Genomic DNA, 24,059 nt, shown 5'->3' with positions numbered 1-24,059 from the left:
TGAAAATACATCTCTCTATTTTTAATCTTTGGTTCAGTCACTGAACTATAAACATTTAATTTCACCCTATAAGGCCCAAGTTATTATTAATTTTTTTTTTTTACTGTATTCTTTGCAAAACAATAGAAGACACCACATTTGGAGTATTGTGTCCAATTTTGGAGGGCTCATCTCCAAGGATTAATAAACAGAACAGAAAACAGGTGGGCAAACTTCTGTGGCCACATTACTGGCTCCCATTTATAATCCCCCATAAAGCTCGTTCTCACCCTCGCGTACATCTCTCGCTCTCTCACACACATCCCTTTTCCCTCTCTCACATTCAATTCTGCCACAAGCCAAAGAGATTCAATGAGCCTCAGCAAGAGAATTTTACTCTATATTCCATTCTTTTTTTCCCCTAAGCCTTTTCCCAGTCAAGTGCAGCAAGCTTATTATTCAGTAGCACATATTAGCTCTTACTTTATTCTTCCTAACCCCACCATCTCAGTACATCTCTGAATGTTTCCATCAGATGCACCAGTCACAGCATATCTTTGATTTGAACTCCAATCTCCAGAGGCCTTCAGTCCAAGACAACATTACACTTAGTAGTGTACACTACTACAACAGTTTGATGCACAGCCTTGTTTTCTTACATTTAATACCCACACTCAGTCTTGCCGACAGCATTGACTGTACTTAACACATTTTACCTTTCATTAATAACGTGGAGCCAAGAGTCTGCTGGAGAAACAATTACACACAGGGCGACAGGAGCTTGCACCTGTAGTTGCACGGGGTGCTGTGCAGCCTGCGTGCTAGCTCTGCCCGTGAGGTTCAGTCACAGGCTGATGCTCGCTGAAGTATCCACACGGATAGATGGAATGGTGGGCGACAAGGCATGAAGGTCTATGTTAACAGCAGCTGGGGGGGGGGGGGGTTGTGAGTTGGTTGCTAAGATGGAACCAGTGTTCTTTTGTACCTTTCCTTTTGCCCTTCTCAGGCTGAGGGAGGGGAGATAATCTGTGCCGATCCATGGCCCTGGGTGGCCCCTTCCTGCCTGCCTTGCTCATTGCTTCTCTTCTTGCTGCGGCCCCAAGCTCCATTGGATGACTGCACAGGAAGCCTAACCTGGAGAGAAGAAGCAACAACTCTCTGCTCGAAACAACGGAACTGCTCCTGCTCCTCTCCTCTTCAGCAACATTAAGCACCTCATCCAGGATGCCAACATGAAGTCATCATCCTCTCCATCAGACTTCCCAAGGCGCAGCCAGACATCATCAATGGCCCATGTGGTGTACATCATCACGTCATTACGGGCCATCGCTGATGATGTTGGGCTGCTTAGGCAGACCACTGGAGGATGGCAGTGGATCAGATCATATAGGGGACCTGCAGGAGGTAGGCAGGCTAGAAGGAGGAGAGACAGACAGGCTGATTTTGGCCTGCAAGCCATAGTTTGCTCACTCCTGGAATACAGGTAGTGCACAGCACTACTAAAATGATATAAAACTCTTCATTTTCAATTTAAACCAATTCTTACTGAAAAATTCCAGGCTCTACAAAATCTTTTATTGATTATTGTAACCAATTTTCTTCTTAATTTTATAACTGTCAACATGCAGAGTTCTGTTCTGGTCTTGCAGAATTAGTGACTGGCCTGGGACTTTTTTTTTTTTTTTTAAAGAAATTGTGGTTTAAACTACATTGTGAGGAGAAATGCCAGGTCAATGATTCTGAGTTAATCATTTTCGGATCATAACATTTCTTCATCGCTGCAGATCAGGCTAGGCATGAAGTGATTTTTCACTGTCCTGTGGTTTACCATGTGGAGAGAGCTGTTAGGGAATCGGAAGTAGGCTATATATTCGACAGATTTCAAAATTACAGGCTTTTGAGACTGCTAACATACTTTAGCTTTACCATTAATAGTGAGTTTATCTACATTTACTATTTATTAATTATTTGTCATTTTTGTAAAAGATTTTATTTTGTATCGACTTTCAAATTTTAGTTCAATAAGACTGCAAAAGTTGACTTTTAGAAATATCCAGTTATTCATTTTGACAGCTGAATAAAAATCATTCAAAAGAAAAGAGCATGTGACAAATGAAACAGTTCTCTGTTACTTTGTAGGTTATAATAAAGCTTACCAGTAGTTCAGATGTTCCCAGCACATCTAGTGTAAGTGACTGTATTCTGGAATAGTGAACACCAAGCTCCCTATGGATTCCTGAGCATTCAATGCATGTCAGAATACCCAGATTCGTTGAAAGCCATGTTGGTTCTAGAAAGTAAATAAAATAATTGTCTTCAGCACATTTTATGCTTTCCAACAGTCCATATGTTGGAAATAATTATATAAAACAGGGTCTTGCTGAAAATATGTCTATCCAGGGGCAAAATAATTCTCCAAAGAAGGGATGGAAAACCACTCAATTTGGCTCATTGAAAGAAAATGTAAATTTCTCAAAGAAGTTTTAAAGAAACAGGAACAAGGATGAGGAGGAGCAAGATAGCAGCATGAGTGTGCACATGTCTGGCTGTTGAGCAGTACCTTTTTTTTTCAGAGTTTCCTTCTTTGAAATGCTGTCTAAGCATAAGGGAACAGTGAGAGTTTTCCCTCCTGAGCTCTCTCACCTTTTCTGCCAGTGGCCCATTACAGTATACATGTTTCTGACAACTACAGAGCAAGGGGCTGTGGTCCCCAATGTGAACCATGGCAAAGGAGCATCCATTTCACTAGGAGAGAAGGTTTCCCTTAGCCTCTTGAATCAGTGATCCCTGCCGGCTGAGAGATGCGGGTCTCCTCATAGACCATCTGCGGCGCTTGTGGATGACGCCAAAGTGGCCACAGTGGAGGGGGGCCTGTGGGGTTTCAGAATCTCAGTTCAGCAGCTTTCATCACCAGTGGAGGTCAAAGCGAGTGATGGCTCTAACCTGCGGTCGCCTTCTTCTGCGTTGGTTGGTGGAGGCAATTTGGGGACAGCTACGGGATCTTCTCCATTAACTTCAGCGCAGTTGGAGCAACCCACTCCCTTCGGCAACTTCCCTTTGATACCAGCTAAGCCTGTGTTGATGATGTATTTTTTGGCCTGTGTTAACTCAAACAGAACCAAACTGCTCAGCCCTCCATAGAATTGTTTAACTTGATGAATTTTTTGGATAATTTTGATCTGGAGGTTATAGAGCGATGTACCTTGCTAGTATCTTTTGTTACTGTGCATGATAATAAAGTAATGAGATTATATTTTAGGAATTTGAATTCTTTGTTTTATGGTCAAACAGTAAGGATTTTTCCTAGTACAGCTATGATTTCCCATCGATAGCAGGGTTGAATTAGCCATGCTGCCTGGGAGCGTGTATGCGACCGGGAGTAGGAGGAGTTTTCTTCAGTGAGTCACAGAGCTTTGACTCTGTGTGGCTGCGCGGTTGGCTTCCTGCGCGAACCTCCACTTTCCCTCAGTCTCTTTTTTTTCCGTGAGCAGTTTCGCACGCGGGTTTTTTCCTCTCATTTTTTCCAATTTTTTTTTTTTAGTTTTTGCTGTTGCGATGGCTCCCAAGCCATCGGGATTTAAATACTGCCAATGTGGCAAAGATATGTCCATCACTCATAGACATAACTATTACTACATTCGCCTCGGGCCGGACCGCGACTAAGCCTCTTGCCGAGACTGTGGTCGAATGTCCCCCCGGGCCAAACGTCAGCGCGCTGAAAAAAATGGCGCGGCTGCGATCGGGCTCCTATGCCCCGACGCCATCGATGCACTCCTCGCCTGGACAGCAAAGAAGAAACAGAAGACATCGACAAAGAGGGCCTCCTCACTTGGTCCACGGGACCCTCTCTGGCCGTTCCGGGCACCGGACCCAGGTTTGACAAACCTCCAGCGCCCGATAAGAGATATATCTATATCTATATCTCTATATCTCTATCTCTATATCTATATCTCAAGACTTTCCCCCTTAAAGTAGTAGAGCTTACTTGGCCAGATTTCCTGAAATGGCGTCCAGTTTCCATGTTTTGTTACAGACTCAGCAGCATAATTTTTGTTTTTGATAATCATTTTTAAATCATGAAAGATTTTTTTTTTTTTTAGGGTTGTCCCCTTTTCATATGGCCAGGTGGCCCATTCACAGGCGGAAGTACATTGACAGTCCCATCTAGTATGTAACCATATCTAACCAGTGGTACACAGCAGGCAGATTATAAAATAGCAGAAAAATAGGACATTTAATCAAAGTTAAAGATTGTACTGGGTAATGTTCTATACACATGAACAGTTAATCATTCTTAGAAAAATATCTAAGGAATCCTACTGTTCAGATTTAATATTCAACTAAGTTACCTGGGGCTCCACAGTCACAACATACATCATTTCCAGTCATTCTTTGAACCTCAGATATAATTTCTTTTGTCAGTTCTTGGACAATATTATTTTCTCCAGTGCTGTGACCACCTTTAAATGCATTATTTAAAGCTTCTTCTTTGCTGTTCTGTAGTACAGACATCCATCTAAAAAAACAATGCATTTTTTTTTTTTTATAATTTCATATTTTTTTTTCATCTTATTACACTGTAAGCTCCTACTTATTCTCTTCTCACCTAATTTTTTTTTTTTTACCAGTTCCCCACTTTGCCTTGATCCAGTTTATTAAAACCCTAAGGTTTACCAACTAACAGAGGGGTAGATTTACTAAGCTGTAACACGATGGCAGCCCCAGAAAAAGTGGGCTACCATTGCATGTTTTTCCCCCGTTACACAGATATTTTTTCATTGTGGGATTTTTCCATGATAAAAATGTTGCTGTGAAACTGCTATACCATTTTCCTCCATGATATTTCTCCCCTCCCACAGTAAAATATTGTGGCTTGATTAAATAATTCCAGAATTCGGAAACTCATTCTATTTTGTCAGATAAAGGGGATCATGAAATGAAGCTATAAGTCTCCAGTAGTTTTCCCTGTATGTTCTCATATATATATACAACTAGTGTGGTAATCAGATGAATTTTAAAAAGCAGTCACAACATCAAGAGTTACCGTATTTTTTGCTCCATAAGACGCACTTTTTTTCCCCCAACAGTGGGGGGAAAATGTATGAGCGTCTTATGGAGCGAATATAAAAAAAAAACAAAAAAAAAAAAACTAAAAATCTAACAAAACCCCCCCTCCTTCCTGACTCCCCCAAGACCTGCCGACTTAATTTACTACAACCCCCCACCCTCCTGACCCCCCTAAGACCTGCCAAACGTCCCTGGTGGTCCAGCGGGGGTCCAGGAGCGATCTCCCGGGCTTGGGCCGTCGGCTGCCAGTAATCAAAATGGCACCGACGGCCCTTTGCCCTCACTATGTCGCTGGAACCGACCAATGGCAGCGGTAGTCCCTGTGACATAGTAAGGGCAAAGGGCCGTCGGCTGCCAGTAATCAAAATGGCGCCGACGGCCCTTTGCCCTCACTATGTCACTGGGACCGACCGCTGCTATTGGTTGGTCTCAGTGACATGGAGAGGGCAAAGGGCCGTCGGCGCCATTTTGTTTACTGGCAGCCGACGGCCGAAGCCGAGGAGATCGCTCCCAGACCCCCGCTGGGCCACCAGGGACGTTCGGCAGGTCTTGGGGGGGGTCAGGAGGGTGGGGGGTTGTAGTAAATTAAGTCGGCAGGTCTTGGGTGGGTCAGGAGGGTGGGGGGTTGTAGTAAATTAAGTCGGCAGGTCTTGGGTGGGTCAGGAGGGTGGGGGGTTGTAGTAAATTAAGTCGGCAGGTCTTGGAGGTGGGTCAGTAGGGTGGGGGTTGTTAATTAATTTAAAGGGTTGGGATGGGGTTTTTTTTGGGGGGGGAGGGGTTCCCAGAGAAAGAAAAGTTTTCTGATCTGGGGAGTGGACCGAAATGGCCCTCCCCAGACCCGAAAACAAAATGGAGAGAAAAAAAAAAGCTATGCACTCCCCTAATTTGCTCCATAAGACGCCCAGACGCAGAGCCGGTTTAGCACAAATTTTTTTTTTTTTATTTTCCCCCTCTGAATCCTAGGTGCGTCTTATGGTCAGGTGCGTCTTATGGAGCAAAAAATAAATTTCTCTTTTGCTAGCCAAAGGATGACTAATTCCCATTCTCAAACAATGCAAATTAGCCAGGTTCTCGCATCAAATTTAGGTAAATAATCTCAAAAATATACAGTACTGAAAATAAGACCTATTTTTATAAACCTAAAATTCACTGGTGCATGTAGCACAAACTGCAGTAAAATGCAACATGCATGACCAACATTTTACATGATTTGCTCAGATCTAGGCTAGTTCCCAATGTAAAATCCATGTCCTAATATTTCAGCTCAAATATGTTTTCATGCTATCTGGGAAAAGTACATATATTAATTAAAAACAGATTATTTGGCTTCTCAAATGCAGGTGGTCTTGGATTGGCATGGGAAGTTGATGTGAAACAATGGGTTCAGATATAGCAGGCTACTCTTGGGGCTATATATTTATGGGCTTTGGTCTGGCTGTCCAAGAAGCCTTCCACAGTTTATTTTTCTCCTATTATTCATTCAACTTTGAAGATATGGGATTATATGGAAAATTTCTTTAGTGGGTGAAAGGAAATATTCTCATTGGTCTCCAATAAGGTTCAATAAAACCTTTATGCCAGGACTTCTCTATAGACTAAGTGTTGGGAAGCCTTCAGCCTCTCTCAGCTGGTTCACATTTAAGATATTCAAGAATGTAAACTAACATACCACAATAAATAAACAATGATTTTTAGTGACCATCATAATTGGGCAGTATGTGTTTGAGTACACATCATTGGGTGTGCAACGCACATCTTAATCATTGCCACATTATTTAATCATCGACCATTTTTTCAATTTTTTTGTGATGCAAAACTTAGGTGATATCATATCTACACTTAAGTACGCTCGCAAGTCAAGCAAGCTCAAAAGTTAATTCACGATTGTCATAGTCGGCCCAAAGAAATGGCAATGATTAAGATGTGGCAATGATTAAGATGTGCGTTGCACACCCGATGATGTATACTCAAACACATACTGCCCAATTATGATGGTCACTAAAAATCATTGTTTATTTATTGTGGTATGTTAGTTTACATTCTTGAGTATTGATTTTCAACTACTACCACCACGCAATATTCATATGCTTTGTGACACTATTTTTTGAATGAATTGTTTCAAATTTAAGATAATCATAAACCACTTATTTTGATCATATGCTTGAGAAATATAATTAACTGATTAGGTTAAATTTCCATATCTTCAGTTAAAGCACTTTGTGGATTCTGCAGGCATTAAATTTGACATTTTGAAGGGTACTGCACTAAAGTTAACTGTTGTAGGGTATTGATTTCTAAGATTTATGAAATGCTCAATGGAGAATTGACCAATAAACCCTAACACCTAGTGGCCTGCGAAAGGGATTTAGTGTCAGGGTCTAACAAAACAAAACAATAGCTGTGGTTTCAGTTGATGTTCTTTGGTTGTTCCCTGCAAACTCATTAGACTATTTAAAAAAATGCAGTATCCCTTACAGGGTAATCTGAGGAGGAAGATCCAATCCAACTCACTATACTTCAGTGCAGCCTTGTTCAGACCCAGCAATGAAGTCCAGGAGACATTGTGACAGTAGAGAACTCTCATCTTAGCAACAGCTGGGTGAGCATGTAGGGTTTACCTATAGCCAATGGGAGTCCTGCTGAGCATAGCCCAGCCCACAGTAGCTAGGAAGGTAACAACACTACAGCTTCCCCAATTCCTCACAGGTAAAACAGTTCTCTTTGCAGAGCTCTGGTTTGTCACCACAGTGTTAGTGGCTCAAATCCCACCAACCTTGCACTTGGGTGAAAACCCTTGGATGAAAATACCCGGGAGGAATTCTGTTTCTATGTTATTGGTTGAGAACAGTTATATTATTTAGGCAGTACCTCACTCTTGAGCATCTTCATAAAATATATCTGAATGTTAAAGTGGATTGCTGGCACTCATGTGGGGGTGCTAGGATTTTGTTCTATATATCATGGCAATGTACTGTTGCCTATAACTACTGGGATTTGGTCATAAGATTGATTAAAAATGTTACTCATATTATCGACTCAAATATTTCTCATGGGTCATTCCACTCCCAATGTGAAATCATTGAATCTATTAATAATGCAAATTATAATTACAGCTAGATGTGCCTTGGCTGCTTGCCAGAAGAAATCTACAACCCCGAATTTACCTTCAGTATACTAATATTTAAGAGATGCTCATTATATGGATAAGTTAATTGCGAATAAAAATAACATCCTATCAAAATGTGATGTTATTTGGAAAATCTTTCAGCTTGGCTAATTCACAAGACTGATAGCATTCTGTTAGGATATAAAATTGTGTTTCTTATTCCATTATCTATACTAAGTTGGCTAGGAGGTGATAGGGTGCTTGGTTGGAAGAGTAGATAGGAGTGGAGATTTATATCTAAAGCTTACTTGGAGTTGTACTCTCCTGTGTTTTAATTGTTTTATGTACTTTAATAAAATATACAAAAAGAAACCAAAAAAGAAAAAAAAACAACACATGTACAAACAGTAGATATCATAAAACCAGAAACCATTTGTAACCCATTTAAGCTTTAAAAGATCACCACAATCAGGTTTAGAGAAGCAGCAGCAAAAAGATGGTTCTTACATATGACATTCTTGCTCATCCTCAGCTTGAAAGTGATATGTTCTATCATCTGCACGAAATAGAAAAAGTGAAACATTCAATAAAAATTATCCCACATTTGATTATAAAAGTACACTATTAATGGTGGAAGAAGGATCAATCTAAAGAAAATATGAAAAAGCATAAGCATTAGCAAGTTAAATGGAGCACACTGATAAGAAAGGCTAAGAGAGAATTTTAAATAAAGTTGACCATAAAGGCAAAAACTCATAATAAAACTTTTAAAAATATTTCCAAAGCACGAAGCCGGCGAGGGAGTCAGTTGGCCTGTTAGATGCTCGAGAAGCTAACGGGGCACTTAGGGAAGATAAGACCACATTGGAAAGACTAAATTAATTCTTTACTTCAGTGTTTACTAATGAGGATGTTGGGGAGATTGTTTTCAAGGGTGATGATTCAGATGAACTGAACTAAATCATGGTGAAACTGGAAGTCCGAGTAGGCCAGATTGACAAACTAAAGAATAACAAATCACTAGATGGTATACATCCCAGTGTTCGTAAGGAACTCAAGAATGAAATTTCAGACCTATTAATAGTAATTTGTAACCTATCATTAAAATTGTCCATGTAACCTCGATATTTAAAAGGGCTCCAAGGGTGATCCAGGAAACTATAGACCAGTGACAGCCTGACTTCAGGGCCAGGAAAAATCATAGAAACCATTCTAAAGAATAAAATCACAGAACATATAGAGAGACATGGTTTAATGGGACACAGCCAGCATGGACACAAGGGAAGTCTTGCCTCACAAATCTGCTATACTTTTTTGAAGGGGTGAATAAGCATGTGGATAAACATGAACCGTAGATGTAGTGTACTTGGATTTACAGAATACATTTGACAAAGTCCCACATGAAAGGCTTGTAAGAAAACTAAAAAGTCATGGGATAGGAGGCGATGTCCTTTTGTGGATTGCAAACTAGCTAAAAGACAAGAAACAGAGAGTAGGATTAAATGGTCAGTTTTCTTAGAGAAAAAAGGTAAACAGTGGAGTGCCTCAGAGTTCTGTACTTGATCAGGGGTGGCCAACTCCGGTCCTCAAGAGCCACAAACAAGAGAGGTTTTTCAGGACAACCACAATGAATATGCATGAAATAGATTTGCATTCACTGCCTCCATTGTATGCAAATCTATTTCATGCATATTCATTGTGGATATCCTGAAAACCTGACCGGTTTGTGGTTCTTGAGGATTGGAATTGGCAACCCCCATTATAAATGTTCTGGAAATGGTTATGATGAGTGAGGTGATCAAATGTGCAGATGACACAAAATTATTCAGAGTAGTTTCTGGTAAATCACAAGCAGACTGTGATAAACTGCAGGAGGGCCTTGAGAGACTGGAAGATTGGGCATCCTAATGGCAGATGAAATTTAATGTTGGCAAGTGCAAGGTGATGCATGTAGGGAAAAATAACCCATGCTGTAATTACACAATATTAGGTTCCGTATTAGGAGTTATTACCCATGAACAAGATCTAAGTGTCATAGTGCATAATGCATTAAAATTATAGGCTCAGTGTGCTGCAGTGATCAAAAAGGCAAACAGACTGTTAACAATTATTAAGAAGGAAATGGCAAATAAAACAGAAAATGTCATAACTCCTCTATATGGCTCCATGGTGAGACTGCACCTTGAGTGCTGTGTATAATTCTGGTCACCGCATCTCAAAAAAGATATAGTTGCACTGAAGAAGTTACAGAGAAGAATGACTAAATAAATAAAGAGGACTGAATGGTTCCCCTAAGAGGAAAGGCTAAATAGGTTAGGGCTGTTCAGCTTGGAGGAGAGATGGCTGAAGGGGTATATGAGAGAAATGTATAAGATCATGAAAAGCTTTGAATGGGTAAATGAGAATCAATTATTTACTCTTTCAGATAATACAAGAACTAGGGAGCACTCCATGAAGTTTGCAAGTAGCACAATTAAAACAAATCAAAGAACATTCTTTTTCACTCAATGCATAATTAAGCTCTGGAATTTATTGCCAGAGGATGGGTTAAGGCAGTTAAATGTAGCTGGGTTAAAGAAGGTTTGGATAAGTTCCTGGAAAATAAGTCCTTTAACTGCTATTAATCAAGTTGACTTAGTGCCTGATTTTAAAAAAGCATTTACTTGACTAAAACTGGGTTTTTACTTGAGTAAATGCACTTTACTCGAGTAAGTGGGCTTTTTAAAATTGCTAAAATATATGCCATTGAATTGTCCATAGGATTTACTTGAGTAAGTGCATTTTACACAAGTAAATGGCTTTTGAAAATTGTTACAATAGTAGGTACATTTACACATTTAACTTCTTTTGAAAATTACCTCTTCAGGGAGTAGCTACTGCTTAATATCAGTTTTAGTAGCATGGGATCTATTTAATGTTTGGGTACTTGCCAGGTACTTGCAACCTGGATTAGCCACTGTTGGAAACAGGATGTTGGGCTTAATGGACCCTTGCTCTTACCCAGTATGGCAACTTCTTATGTTCTTAAGTAATAGAGATTTGCTTTTATTTTCTTTCATGTGATTTTGTCAACATATGTCATAATAATTTTTAAAAATCATATCACATGCAAATAAAAAAAAAAATTTTTTTTAAGTTATAAACTTACGTGATATGAGATCAAAACTTTTTTTCTCCTCTGGGTTTGTTTTTACCTGACAGGTTAACAGATTGAGCTTTGCAGGTGGTGTATTCACCTAATAAAATAAAATTAAAAGCAAGAAATCAGGAAAATATGGTTAGCAGAAACCTCTCTTCATCTCATACAATGAAGGACCATAACAATTTGTTTTTCATCAACTATAGCTGGAATTAGAATCATGAGGGGAAAAAAGACAAGACAATAGGACAGGCAATTACAGAAAAGAAGAGAAAGAAGTTGATGTGCTGTCATTGGGGACTAACCCACAATTTGATCGTGGGATTTGTGTACAGAGGAATTCTGCAGATGTATATATTCCGGGAGCACCAGTTCCCAGGAAGTAAATGTGGTCTGACTTAGAAATATCATATCCCAATAAAACCAGAGTGGAAGAATAGTCTTGTGGTTAAAGCATTGGGCTAGGACCAAGGAAAGCAGGGCTCAAATCCCAGTTCTCCCACTGACTATTTTTGTGACCTTAGGTAAATTAGTTTACGTCTATTGCCTCAGGTACAAACTCACGGCTTCATTTGCTAAGCATTTTTGCCCACAGACAGAGAAAAACCTTAATAAATCAGGCCCAGAGTTTGTAAGTTCTCTGGGGCTGGAAGCCCATCAACGCTACCTGAATTTATAATGCACTTTGAGCTCAGATTTGGAAAGGGAAGTAATTAGATCTAAAAAAAAAATTCAAAATCAAAATCAAATTTCAGGTTACAAATTCAATCAGCAGAATTAACACCAGTACCAGAAGTCCTAGCGGAAACATAGGCACTCACATGGCCAGGTCTATCTGGCAGATTACACAGGGGACCTAGAAGTGGAGAGGTTCGGCCAATGGTCAAGTTAGCATCCCTTCGTGCATCCCCTAGTTTTAATATTCCCCTTGTTAACAATTTCTACTTTATAATTGTTTTACATTTCTGACAAAGGTAATGTATGCTTTTTAATATAATTTGTTGATAGTTCTATGTAACGCTCACAGGCGAAGTTATGTTTTTATTGTAAACCGGTGTGATTTGTATTTTATACAGGAATGTCGGTATATAAAAGTTATTAATAAATACATTATTACAAACCTTGAAGATAGAGTTGGGAAGGAAGAGATGCTGAGTGTGCACTAAGTAGAGGAATTTCTATACTAATCTGACAGCATGGTGGCATTCAGATGAGAACGATAACAAAAACTGTATTGGATAAAAAAGGGAGATTCTACAAGTGGTCACGTTCTATGTCTGACAGCTGGATACACCCTTATCACAGCAGACAGGAATTTAACTGGGCAGAGTGGATGAGGACATTGGTCTCTCTCTGCCATCATCTACAATGTTGCTATGAGAGAAAATTTAAGTGGCAATGACTGCTTCCAGGCCTCTGGCAGTAAAATAAAGTTGCTTACCTATAATAAAGTGCTCTCTAAAAACAGTAGTTCACCAGTCACACAGGTGGGTGAGAATATCCAATGGTATCAACACAGAACACTTTTTCTAGAGCTTTCCAGCAAAGATTAGAAGAACCCGCTGGACAAGAGTGCTGATTTAGTGTGCCTCAGTTCTGTAAATCACACTAGTGAGCTGAACTCAAGAAAGGAAGAAGGGAAGGGATATGCAGCATGACTGGTGAACTTCTGTCTTCAGATAACACAGGGTAAACAATTTTATTTACTCTAAAAACAAGTTCATCTTAGTGAAAGGGAGGGTATTTTATAACAACCTGCATTTCACAAAATGCTTAAGTTACACCATTTTTAAAAGTGAACTTATGCACAACTGTAAGTAATAAAAATGGGCCATGGGGAGTGCTTCAGTTGAGTTCTAACATTCAAAAAGTCCCAGAAAATAGACTGCCCACAAACCTGCTGTTGCACTGGGAATCTGCATCTAAACAATAATGAGATGTAAATGTATGAAATGAGTCCATGTTACAGTTCTGTATTTCTCCTCAATAAAGGTTGACCTCGCGTTATCAACACAACTAAGTCTCTGACATTATGGGCCATCAACAAGCCCCACTAAGGTTAAATATGCTTGCGCATGTTATAAAATGGCCACATCCATTTGTGCGAGTCAGTATGCATGTACACCTGCACAGCCATTTAAAAGTTAGCATCCCCTTGTCAAGGTGGCTTTAAAATCCTTAAAGTAGTATTTGGCCAAAGCCCAAGGTTCTCATACAAGAGTCTGTGGACAGGCCAGTTTAAATTGAACCCTCCATCTGATAGGTAGACAGTGTAAGGATGACAGCACAGAGGTAAAATGGTCTTGCATTCATGCACGCGCACCTGAAAGTACCCTGGCTGCTGAATTTTGTACTAACTGAAGGAAATAGATCCCGTATGTCTGGGCGTCAATATTAGCCAAAGTACTGACAGGGTGATGGGGTAATATGGTTTTGTAGGATAGGGTGGAGGTTGTCAGTAACAAGTAGGTGTTATTCACATGTGAAATCATGTTGATTGTTTTATTATGTATGTGAAGTTTGTAAACCGCTTTTATTATAATTTTTTTAATTTGTATTTATTTTTACTGTTTATGCAATATATATTACATTTTTTTTTAATAAATAAGAATCCAGTGATCCTGGATGTCGAAACTATTCATATGAGCCCTACAACCCAGCAAGGATATATTTATGGTGAGTACAATTTACCGTGAATTTCAAAAGGCATGCCCCTGGCCAGATTAGATTGGAAGAGACATCAAGACAGTGAGTCTCTGAACTTCTGCAGGATAATGATGCATTCCTGTAGCCCATAAGTGGTTTGGGTCCTTTGGGAGTGTAGTGTTCATTGAAAATCTCTCATATGGATGGTGCTATCAGAATTATGTGAACTATCAAAGCCATAAGGCCCAATATTCTTAGCCTACTCCATTTCATTTTCTCCACAGAGGACATTAAGTCCGTGATGCTGCTGACAGGGGGAAAAGCCATGGCTCAAAGTTCTGTCTAGCAGAGTCTTTATAAATTTCAATTGAATTGTCAAGATGAGTTTGGATTTAGGGTAAACAAAAACAATCTCTAGTAACTCCAGCACCTCTGACTGATGCATATGTATATGGATTTATGTTGTCAAGTGATGTTCATCACTTTGGAAACTTCATAAAAGCAATCTGTAAATTAAAAATAAAAAATGAAACCGAAACATAGTGAAAGCAGAAAAGGACCTAATGGCCCATCCAGTCTACCCAGCAAACTCCCATAGTTATTAGTTTGCCATACTTATCAGTTACTCAGACCGCCAAGGTCAGGGCTCTTGTTGGTTACTGTTTGAGTCTAATTTCCTTTCAACCCCTGATGCTGAAGCAGAGAGCAATGTTGGCATTGCATCAGAAGTGTAGTATCAGACTTTTTGCTTAAGGGTAGTAATTGCCGCATCAAGCAAGTTACCCTCATGCTTATTTGTTTTCCCAGACTGTACGGTTCAATGTCCTTGTTGATTGTTGTCTGAATCCAATTCCACTTTTCCTCTTTTTCCCCTGCCACTGAAGCAGCGAGCAATGATGGAATTGCATCAGCAGTATGAAGACTTATTTGTTAAAGGTAGTATCTGCCACACCAGCAAGTTACCCCCATACCTCTTATTTCATTGCCCTCCCCCTTGCCTTTAGGGATCCACAGTGTTTATCCCATGCCCTTTTTTTTTTTTTGTGTATATAATTTTTATTATCAGGGTTATATAGAACAGGCACATCCCATGCCCTTTTGAAATCTTTCACCATTTTTGTCTTCACCACCTCCTCAAAGGCATACCATGCGTCCACTACCCTCTCCGTGAAGAAATATTTCCCGGCATTGATTCTGAGCCGTCCTCTCCGGAGTTCCCTTTTGTGACCCCTAGTTCTATTGGTTTCTTTCCAGCAGAAAAGGTTTGCTGTTGATCGTGCATCATTAAAACCTTTCAAGTATTTGAAGGTCTGTATCATATCTCCTCTTCTCCTCCTCTCCTCCAGGGTATACATATTTAGGTCCTTCAAACTCTCCTCATAAGTCATTTGATGGAGACCTCCCACCATTTCGGTCACCCTTCTCTGGACCGCCTCCATCCTGTCTCTGTCCCTTTTGAGATATGGTCTCCAGAACCAAACACAGTATTCCAGGTGAGACCTCACCAAGGACCTGTACAAGGGGATTATTACTTCCTTTTTCTTGTTAGATATTCCTCTCTCTATGCCCAACATTCTTCTAGCTTTAGCTATCACTTTGTCACATTGCTTCGCCATCTTTAAATTGATAGACATTGTCACCCCAAGATCTATCTCCTGTTCTGTGAACAGCAGCGCTTCACCCCCCCCCAATCACATACAGATCTTTCGGATTACCACATCCCAGATGCATGACTCTACACTTCTTGTCATTAAATCCCAGTTGCCATACCTTTGACCACTCAAGCTTCCTTAAATCATGTCTCTTACTCTCCACTCCTTCCAGCATGTCCACTCTGTTGCAGATCTTAGTATCATCTGCAAACAGACAAACTTTACTTTCTATCCCTTCCACAATGTCGCTCACAAAGACGATGAGCAGAACCGGTCCCAACACCAATCCCTGCAGCACTCCACTTAATACCGTTCTCTCTTCAGAGTAGGTTCCATTTACCATCACACGCTGTCTTCTGTTTGTAATCCATGCCACCACCTTGGCGCTCACTCCCAAGCTTCTCATTTTGTTCATGAGTCTTCTATGCTGGACTGTATCACAGGCTTTACTAAAACCCAAGTAAATCACATCAAGCACTCTTCTCTGATCCAATTCTCTAGTCACCCAATCAAAGAAATCAATCAGATTCATCTGACAGGACCTTCCCCTGGTGAATCCATGCTGTCTTGGATCGAGCAACCCATCAGACTGTAGGTAGTTCACTATCCTTTCTTTCAGCAGAGTCTCCATTAATTTTCCTATCACTGAGGTGAGGTTAACCAGCCTGTAATTTCCAGCCTCCTCTCTGCTCCCACTCTTGTGAAGCGGGACCACCACTCTTCTCCAGTCACTTGGCACCACTCCCGTTTCCAGGGATCTACTGAACATGTCACTCAGCAGACCCAATAGCACATCTCTGAGCTTCCTCAGTATCCTAAGATTAATCTCATCAGGCCCCATGGCTTTGTCCACTTTCAGTTTTCCTAGCTCTTCCCAAACATTCTTTTCCTTAAATGGGGTTTCATCAAATCTACCCCATCCACAGCCTTGTTAACCAGCAATGGTCCTTCTCCAGGGTCTTTCTTAGTAAACACCGAACTGATTTGTTTAATATTTCTACCTTTTCTTCATCTCTTTTCCACACATTGATCCTTTTCACCTTTCAGTTTCACCATACCACTTCAGACCTTTCCTCTTTCTCTGATCTAACTGAAAAAAGTTTTGTCACCTCTCATTACCTCTTTGGCAATCCTTTCTTCTACCAGACATTTTGCTTTCCTGATTACTTTCTTTGTCTCTCTCAATTTAACCAGATATTCTTCCCTGTGTTCTCTTTTTGGGATCCTTTATATTTCTTGAACACTGTTCTTTTTATTTTTATGAGTCACCTCCTTTGAGAATCAGATAGATTTCTTATTTCTCTTGCTTTTGTTTCCTTTTCTAACAAAGATTAGTTGTCTTTGTAATTGCTCCTTTTAATTTGGCCCACAGTTGTTCCACCTCTCTCATTTTCTCCCTGTCTTCAAGTTCCATCTCCAGGAATTTTCCCATTTCAGCAAAGACCGTATTTTTTTTGAAGTTCAAAAGTCTGGTATTCGTGTGACTTCTTTGATCCTATTTGCAATATCAAACCATACCGATTGATGATCACTGGTGCTAAGGTGGGCCCCCACCCAGACATTTGAGATGCTATCCCCATTTGTGAGCGCTAAGTCGAGAATAACTCCCTCCCTCGTGGATTCCATTACCATTTGTTTGAACAGAACCCCTTGCAGGACCATCCACTCTCTCTCTACTTTTATTAGATTCCACAGAAGGCATCCTCCAGATTAAAATCTCCAATAATCAACACATTTCCCTTCCTTCCCACCTTTTGGATGTCTTCAATCAGCTCTCTGTCTAGTTCTTTCGTTTGAGTTGGAGGCCTGTAAACCACTCCAGTAAAAATGGATGCACCATCTTTTTTTTTTTTTTTTTAGGACGGCCCATAATGCTTCTTCTCTAGCCCCTATTCCTTGCAGTTTAGTTGCCTGGATATTGTTTTTGACACAAAGAGCTACTCCTCCTCCTTTTCTGTCCTCTCTGTCTTCCTTAACAAGTTATAGTCCAGTATGGCCATACACCAATCATGAGATTCTGTAAACCATGTCTCCATAACAGCTACAATGTCCAAGTCCACCTTGCAGGTCTGGGATGTTATTGCCCAGACTATGAGCATTTGTGCTCATAGCGTTCCAGTTTCTCTTGTTCCGTTTACTGCTTTTATTGGACTTGTTTTTTTGCCTTATTGAGCTGACATTTGTTGTCCTCGTCACCCTTTTCCTTTGTTTTTGTATTGTTTTGTTTTTCTTGTTGTTGGGGGGGTGACATTCCAATGTCCTTCTGCCACCCTTGTGGTGCCTTTGACAAACAGTTTTCCAAGTAGGGAAATATATACACTCCCAGTTTGAGTAAAAATGCTACAATTGGCATTTTGTAAATAACTGTGGATCTGATACTAGGCCAAAAGGCAGTATAAGAACTGGATATGATGTATCCCCAACAAATATGAGATACATCCAAGTCACAGAAAATTTCTCCATTGATATATGCTTTCTTCTAATTGAGACAGCATAACCAGTATTTTTCATTTAGAGTAACAAGTGCTCAGGGTAAACATCTTTAACTTCACTTACAGGAGATATTTTTTCAAAGCCTTTATGCCAAAAATGGGATAAGATCTTTCAGTTTTCTTTGGGATCAGAAAGTATCTGAAGTAGCAACTCCACTCTCTCCAGTACAATAGGTTTGACACTTTTGGCCTGTAAGAAGCTGGAAATCTCCCAAATAAGTACCTCTTGGTAGGTAGTGAGTTAATGCTCTATTGGTGGTTGATTTGGAAGGATTTTCAATTTTAGTATTTAGATGTAATTTAAAGCCTTCTGATATTATCCATAGGTTCCAAATGTCAGAGGCTAATTGGGCTGATGATCTGCATACAATCACAGCCTCCTTCTAACAGTGAGTGTTTCCGGAACCAAGACTATAGTGACTATGGACTCTGAATCCAGTCAAAAACCAATCTCTAGTTTTGATTGATTAGCTGTGTGAGACTTAGAACTAGCTTCACAATGACAATGACAAAGTATGAAGACTTCCCTGGAAACACCTTTTTAGGTGTAAAAATGGATTCCTTGATTCCTAATTCCAGTACATAGTGTAGAGTTTAGCTCAGAGGCAGTACTAGACAGGGTGGTCTTTGGGGACTTTCATAGCCTCCTTCATTGCATCTCCAAAGAGATTCCCTCAAGTACAAGGCACATCAAGTCTATGCTGCCCATCCTCATGTAGGCTAGACAACCACAGCCATGTGACAAATGGATAAGATTCTTTTTACACTCCTCATCTAGAACTAATAGTGAACTGAATTTACCTCAAGGATATTTTTTGGGGGTTTTTTTTCAGGTAGGCAGCCCATGAATCCTTGTGCCCTTTCCAGAATGGTATGCAAGTGCTGGACCAAGAAAGACTAGCAAGATGTTATCAAAATGATTTGATCCTGTCCTGCATACATCCCCTGCCAAATACTTCCAAGAGCTGACATTAATCTAGTGGGGGCACCAATGTATACTTCTTAAGACTTTTTGGCATGCTTTAATGCAGATTCAACTACCACTGACTGGTGTGGTAATTGGGACAAGTAGAATCCTTCAACTGCCTGGGACATGGAATTGAGCGTCTGTCTTCTTACAAACCAGAAAGATAGAATGCAGAATTTTCCACATTTTCTTATGTACCTTCTGGTATGGGTATTACCATCAACTCTTCTGGGGCATCCAGGTACTTGGAAGTCAAACAAGAAAGGAAACATTAAAATACATTGTTCCTTAAAGAGGAGAGGTAGAATTGAAAATCCCAAAACACTGAAGTGATCTCAGCAGAACTCAGGAAATGTGACCATCTGTTCCAACAGAAAAAAACAAACTAGGGCACACGATGTGGCCGCAAGAATTATCACTCATGCCCAAATAGGTATTTGTCTTCACTGGAAAATGCTGGAAGAAGCATTTCATGTCATCCCTATCAAATTACATCACCAATCTGTGTGACTTGACGTGAACTGCTCATCTTTAGAGAAAAGACATTTTAGGAAAGAACTATCAGATAGCCTGTATGAGGTTTCTCTATAATACACAAACTGGTTAACTTGTAAAAAAAAAAAAAATAAATAAATAAATAAATTTTTTTTTGCACACATTGGGCCAGATTTTCAAAGGGATATGCGCGTACCCCCCCCCCCCCCCCCGAAAACCTGCCCGAAGTTCCCCCTGCGCGCGCTGAGCCTATGTTGAGTAGGCTCGGTGGCGCGCACAAGCCCCGGGACGCGCCTAAGTCCCGGGGCTTTCCTGGGGGGCATGTCGGGGGTGTCTCGCGGCGGCGCGTCATTCGGGGTGGAGCTGCGGGTGTGGCAGAGACCTCTGAAACAGCTCCCGGGCCGGGGAATCGCACAGCCGGAGCAGGCGTAACTTCTGGAATAAAGGTAGGGGGGTGGGTTAGGTAGGGGAAGGGAGGGGAAGGTGGGGGGAGGCAGAAGGAAAGTTCCCTCCGAGGCCGCTCCGATTTCAGAGCGGCCTCGGAGGGAACAGAGGCAGGGTGTGCAGCTCGGCGCGCGCAGGCTGCCGATTTTGGGCAGCCTTGCTCGCGCCGACCCCGGATTTTAATGGATACACGTGGCTACACGCGTATCTATTAAAATCCCGCGTACTCTTGTTTGTGCCTGGTGCGCGAACAAAAGTATGCATATGCGTAACTTTGTAAAATCTACCCCATTAAGTTACTACACAGTAAAAATGCCTTGGAACATCAGACGGTTCTGTCAGGAGCTGCAATCTGTAGACAATTTCCTTGTCTTATTTGCTGATTTCAGCTCCTGATTGAATCCGTATCCTGCTGCCATTACTTTTCCACTTTAAAAAAGGTAAAATGTCAAAGTTTTGAGTGATCAGGACTGGCAAGAAGTCAGACAGGACAAACTGGGTTTGATAGAGCAACAGAGGAAAATAGATGTTGCTGAATCCACTGAAAGTCAATCAAAATGTTCTCCTGAATAGCACCATTATACAACAACTAACGCTACTTTATTCTCAACCTTTTTAAAATAATCAATTGCATGCTGTAAACTAGTGTCAACTAACACTTGATACTGAACTAGAATATACACACATTAAGTGGAGAAACAGCAACACAAAAACAAAGAACAGCTTAATAGCACAGCAGCTTTCTTAATGCTGATCTTGAGAAGAAATGTGGCAAGGAATACAAGGTTTCTCAGGTGAAGAAGAAGAAAAGCAGTAAGCCTGGGTGACCATGAAAGCAGTAGTATTGATGGTATTTAAAGGAAAGGTGAGTGAGTGAGTTCTACTGCGTCCGCACAAAGGGATGTACATGAATAGCTGATGATGTTGCACAGAGAACACCAAAACCATGGCTCTCAAACATACCTGCTGGCTGATAAAAGAGCAGTGCTGGAAGAGTCTCTGGGAAAAAGCTGCATCCAAACCTCTCAGTCACAAACTGTATTACTTGGCTCACAAAGGAAACTGCATGATACAACACTCACCCCAAGTAAGTCTAGGAGTACTCAACATTTATTCCATGCCTACAATACTCACTGTGCCATGGGATATTGTAAGAAATCCATTTTTAACAGAGCATTTTCTCTTCTGCCATACTTTTCGTATCCTTAAAATAAAAGAAAGAAAGTGAAATAAAAGTTAAAAAAAAAAATACAGAGCAATTAAAACAGCTGCTATTTTCTTTTAAGAAAAATGTACATACCCATCACTTTTCTTATACAAATTTCCACTTCTTTCAGTACCATGCTCTTTGTTTCCTTGAGGTTGATGCAAGCTGTAAGCAGTACTTTGGCGTATTTGTGAATCCTAAAAGAATTGTAAAGAATTTCTCATAAACAGTACATGGGATCAACAAAAACTAATGTCATTACTGGTGGCAAATTACACAGCATTATTTCTCACTAAACCTCATCTGCCAGCCATTTGTCTGTTTTTCTAAAGAGTACAGGTGCAGGACACCTTCAGCTCTATTAACCATTCTACTACTATTTAAATTGCATTCACAAACTAATAACCAATACTGCAGATTTGGACAGGATTACCCCAAATGATTTTATTTATTTATTTTTTTTTTTAACTGATCACATCTGGTGGCATGAACAGATTAAGACTTCCAACTCAGGAACTTGAACTCACAAGCATTGTGAGGTTCAAAGGGTGGTTTTCAAACAACTGGATGAAAACCACATTCATGTTCCATGATACTACGAAACCTTTATGAGAGATTTAAAATTTTACAATCCCTGCATAATTCTGACAATTAAAGGTTGGTTAGAAATAGGGTTCCCTTATATAAACTGGTCGTAAGCCCCAGCATCACTTAAAATGGACAATATAGGAATTAGTCAAACTGAATTCCAACAGATTACAGTATTCAAACAGTTTTGTATGGAACAAGACATTTCCTAGAAGGCAGGAAGACTTCAAGACACTTCCCTCAGACATACCAAACACACATAACTATTCTCTCACCAACCAAGTCATGCTGAATATAGAGATGGAAGGTGTGCCTTGGTTCAGACTCTCAGGTTTGGGAGAGTCCTAGTCTGGTAGCTTTTACGATGGCCAATTCCAGTAGGAGAGAGAATCATATCTGTCTTGGCTAATATAGAACTATAAAGTTCTGAGAATTTCTGAGATTTCACTACTAGGTACAGGAGAGGATATGCCTTTCCCCCATTTCAAGGAAAAGGCATATGTTATTATAGAATCTGATCTCTTCCTGGAGCATAAACCTAATACCTTCTAGTTCAGCAATGCTGGAAACAAATCCATTTTGGTTACGCCCCACTCAAGGAAGAGGGTGTTTCCTACCTACTGATAAAGGAACTATCTGTGAGAGTCCAACATCTCTGGACACGGTTTTCCTATCTGGACATTTTCCTTTGTTGCTACATAGGTCATTTGGAATGCTCAAGTCTACAACCTGACAGTTTCCCAGTGGATAAGCAAAGTTCATTCTACGCAACTTGCTGAAGATATATAGACAGACATAGATATAGATATTTGCAATAAACAAGCAAATTAATAGATTTGTTTTTTCAGCCATTTTTGTTCAGCTGACAAAGTACTATGAAGAAAACATTACAGGAATGCCTTCAAATTGATGTACAATGCACTGACTTTCTGGATCATCGTGCCAAGAGTGCTGGAATGGTCTATTACTGTTTCCAGATCTCAATAAAAGGCTGGATAAACTAAAAGAAATAATCAAGGAGATATGTGATAACCTTGCTGCTAGCGCAACACTTTCTTCGTTTGCTATCAAAGACATTCAAAGCTGTTGAGCAGTCAGATTGAACCAATATTTTGCCACTGAACATGGTCAAAATACCAATGCAGAACATCCATGCATTATGAGCTCTGAATTTCCAGACTTTCAAGGATTCACACTAGTTGATGCTGTCATGTCTTTAAATTTATAACAATGATGTTGATACGGTTGAGAATGTCTATTAGGAAATTTTCTCCGAGTTATACCCTACATTGAACTTTGATGTTACTTTATAATTCTTATTGGCATGGAAATATGTATTTAGCATGAAGTGACTGCAGAATTAGTATGTTACTTTGGGAAAGAGTCAGAGGTGGAATTGGGGGGGGGGGTGGTAGGGGAGGAAGGTGGATTTTATTTTTTTGCTTTTTTTTTTATCTGTACTGGGGTGTAAAAGGTACAAATGTTATATCTGTAATGTTCAGAGATACCTTTGGAATGCATAAGAAAACCTGTGCATTGAAGGTCAATATGCTCTGTTACTTTATGTCTGAAGATAAACAGTTTAAAATAAATTTATAACAATGATAATATTGACATCAATTGCTTTCTGGCTAGAGATTAGCTGTTTCTAACAAGAAAAATAAAGTACATGACTAATGAGTTACTTGCATATGAATGACAGAGGACAGATATTCTCATTTGCCATTTCCTTTCTGGATAGAGATGAGAATAAATAAGGATTAAATAATTAAAGCTGAGTGGTTGAGAGTCCTGAAGAATAGCACCAATTCCATAGAATGCCTTGCCTTGGAGTTTCGGTTAGAAACAGATTTAACCTTTCATAAAAAGGTGAAAGCAGTGCTTTTTAAAATAAGCTTTCAACAGTATTTGGTTTTCCTGTTTTGTATTCCTTGCCTTGCTATTGGTTAGTTTTTCATTCTTCAATTGGTCAACCTTTATTATTAGACCTTATGGCACCATTTTATTTATAAATTTAACATTTGAAAAGCTGTGCATCTATTCATGCACCTTAAAACTGTAGAAAGCTTTGGCTGCTGTTAGCTGCATTTTGAGACTGGATTTCAACTCTGGTATGTTGCTTTTTGTCTATTCTGTTTTCCCTATTTTGGACATGTTTATAAAGGTCACTATCCCTCCCAATGCAGCCCTGGTGAAGCAGGGTCTGTGTCGGGGGACCTGAGACTTGGCACTGTTCAATTTATCAAACGGAGTTTGCCAATATTAAATTATTTTACA

At 40.0% G+C, this 24,059-nt stretch overlaps 1 protein-coding gene across 7 annotated transcripts in view; it reads right to left on the bottom strand.

Moving 5' to 3' along the window:
- ASAP2 (ArfGAP with SH3 domain, ankyrin repeat and PH domain 2) overlaps positions 1 to 24,059 on the bottom strand; it is a 413,895-nt gene that overhangs the window by 157,735 nt on the left and 232,101 nt on the right. For all 7 annotated transcript variants that reach the window (XM_029595831.1, XM_029595830.1, XM_029595833.1 and 4 more), the window contains 6 exons: positions 21,288 to 21,391; positions 21,122 to 21,191; positions 11,301 to 11,388; positions 8,660 to 8,708; positions 4,329 to 4,495; positions 2,136 to 2,269 (listed from right to left, as the gene is read on the bottom strand). In XM_029595831.1, the coding sequence (XP_029451691.1) occupies positions 2,136 to 2,269; positions 4,329 to 4,495; positions 8,660 to 8,708; positions 11,301 to 11,388; positions 21,122 to 21,191; positions 21,288 to 21,391 (612 nt within the window). The remainder of the gene's footprint in view (positions 1 to 2,135; positions 2,270 to 4,328; positions 4,496 to 8,659; positions 8,709 to 11,300; positions 11,389 to 21,121; positions 21,192 to 21,287; positions 21,392 to 24,059) is intronic.

Source organism: Rhinatrema bivittatum, chromosome 3, assembly GCF_901001135.1.
Source record: "Rhinatrema bivittatum chromosome 3, aRhiBiv1.1, whole genome shotgun sequence".
Classification (NCBI taxonomy): domain Eukaryota; kingdom Metazoa; phylum Chordata; class Amphibia; order Gymnophiona; family Rhinatrematidae; genus Rhinatrema; species Rhinatrema bivittatum.
The sequence above is the reverse complement of the archived record's forward strand: the minus strand, read 5'-3'. Positions and strand labels throughout refer to the sequence as shown.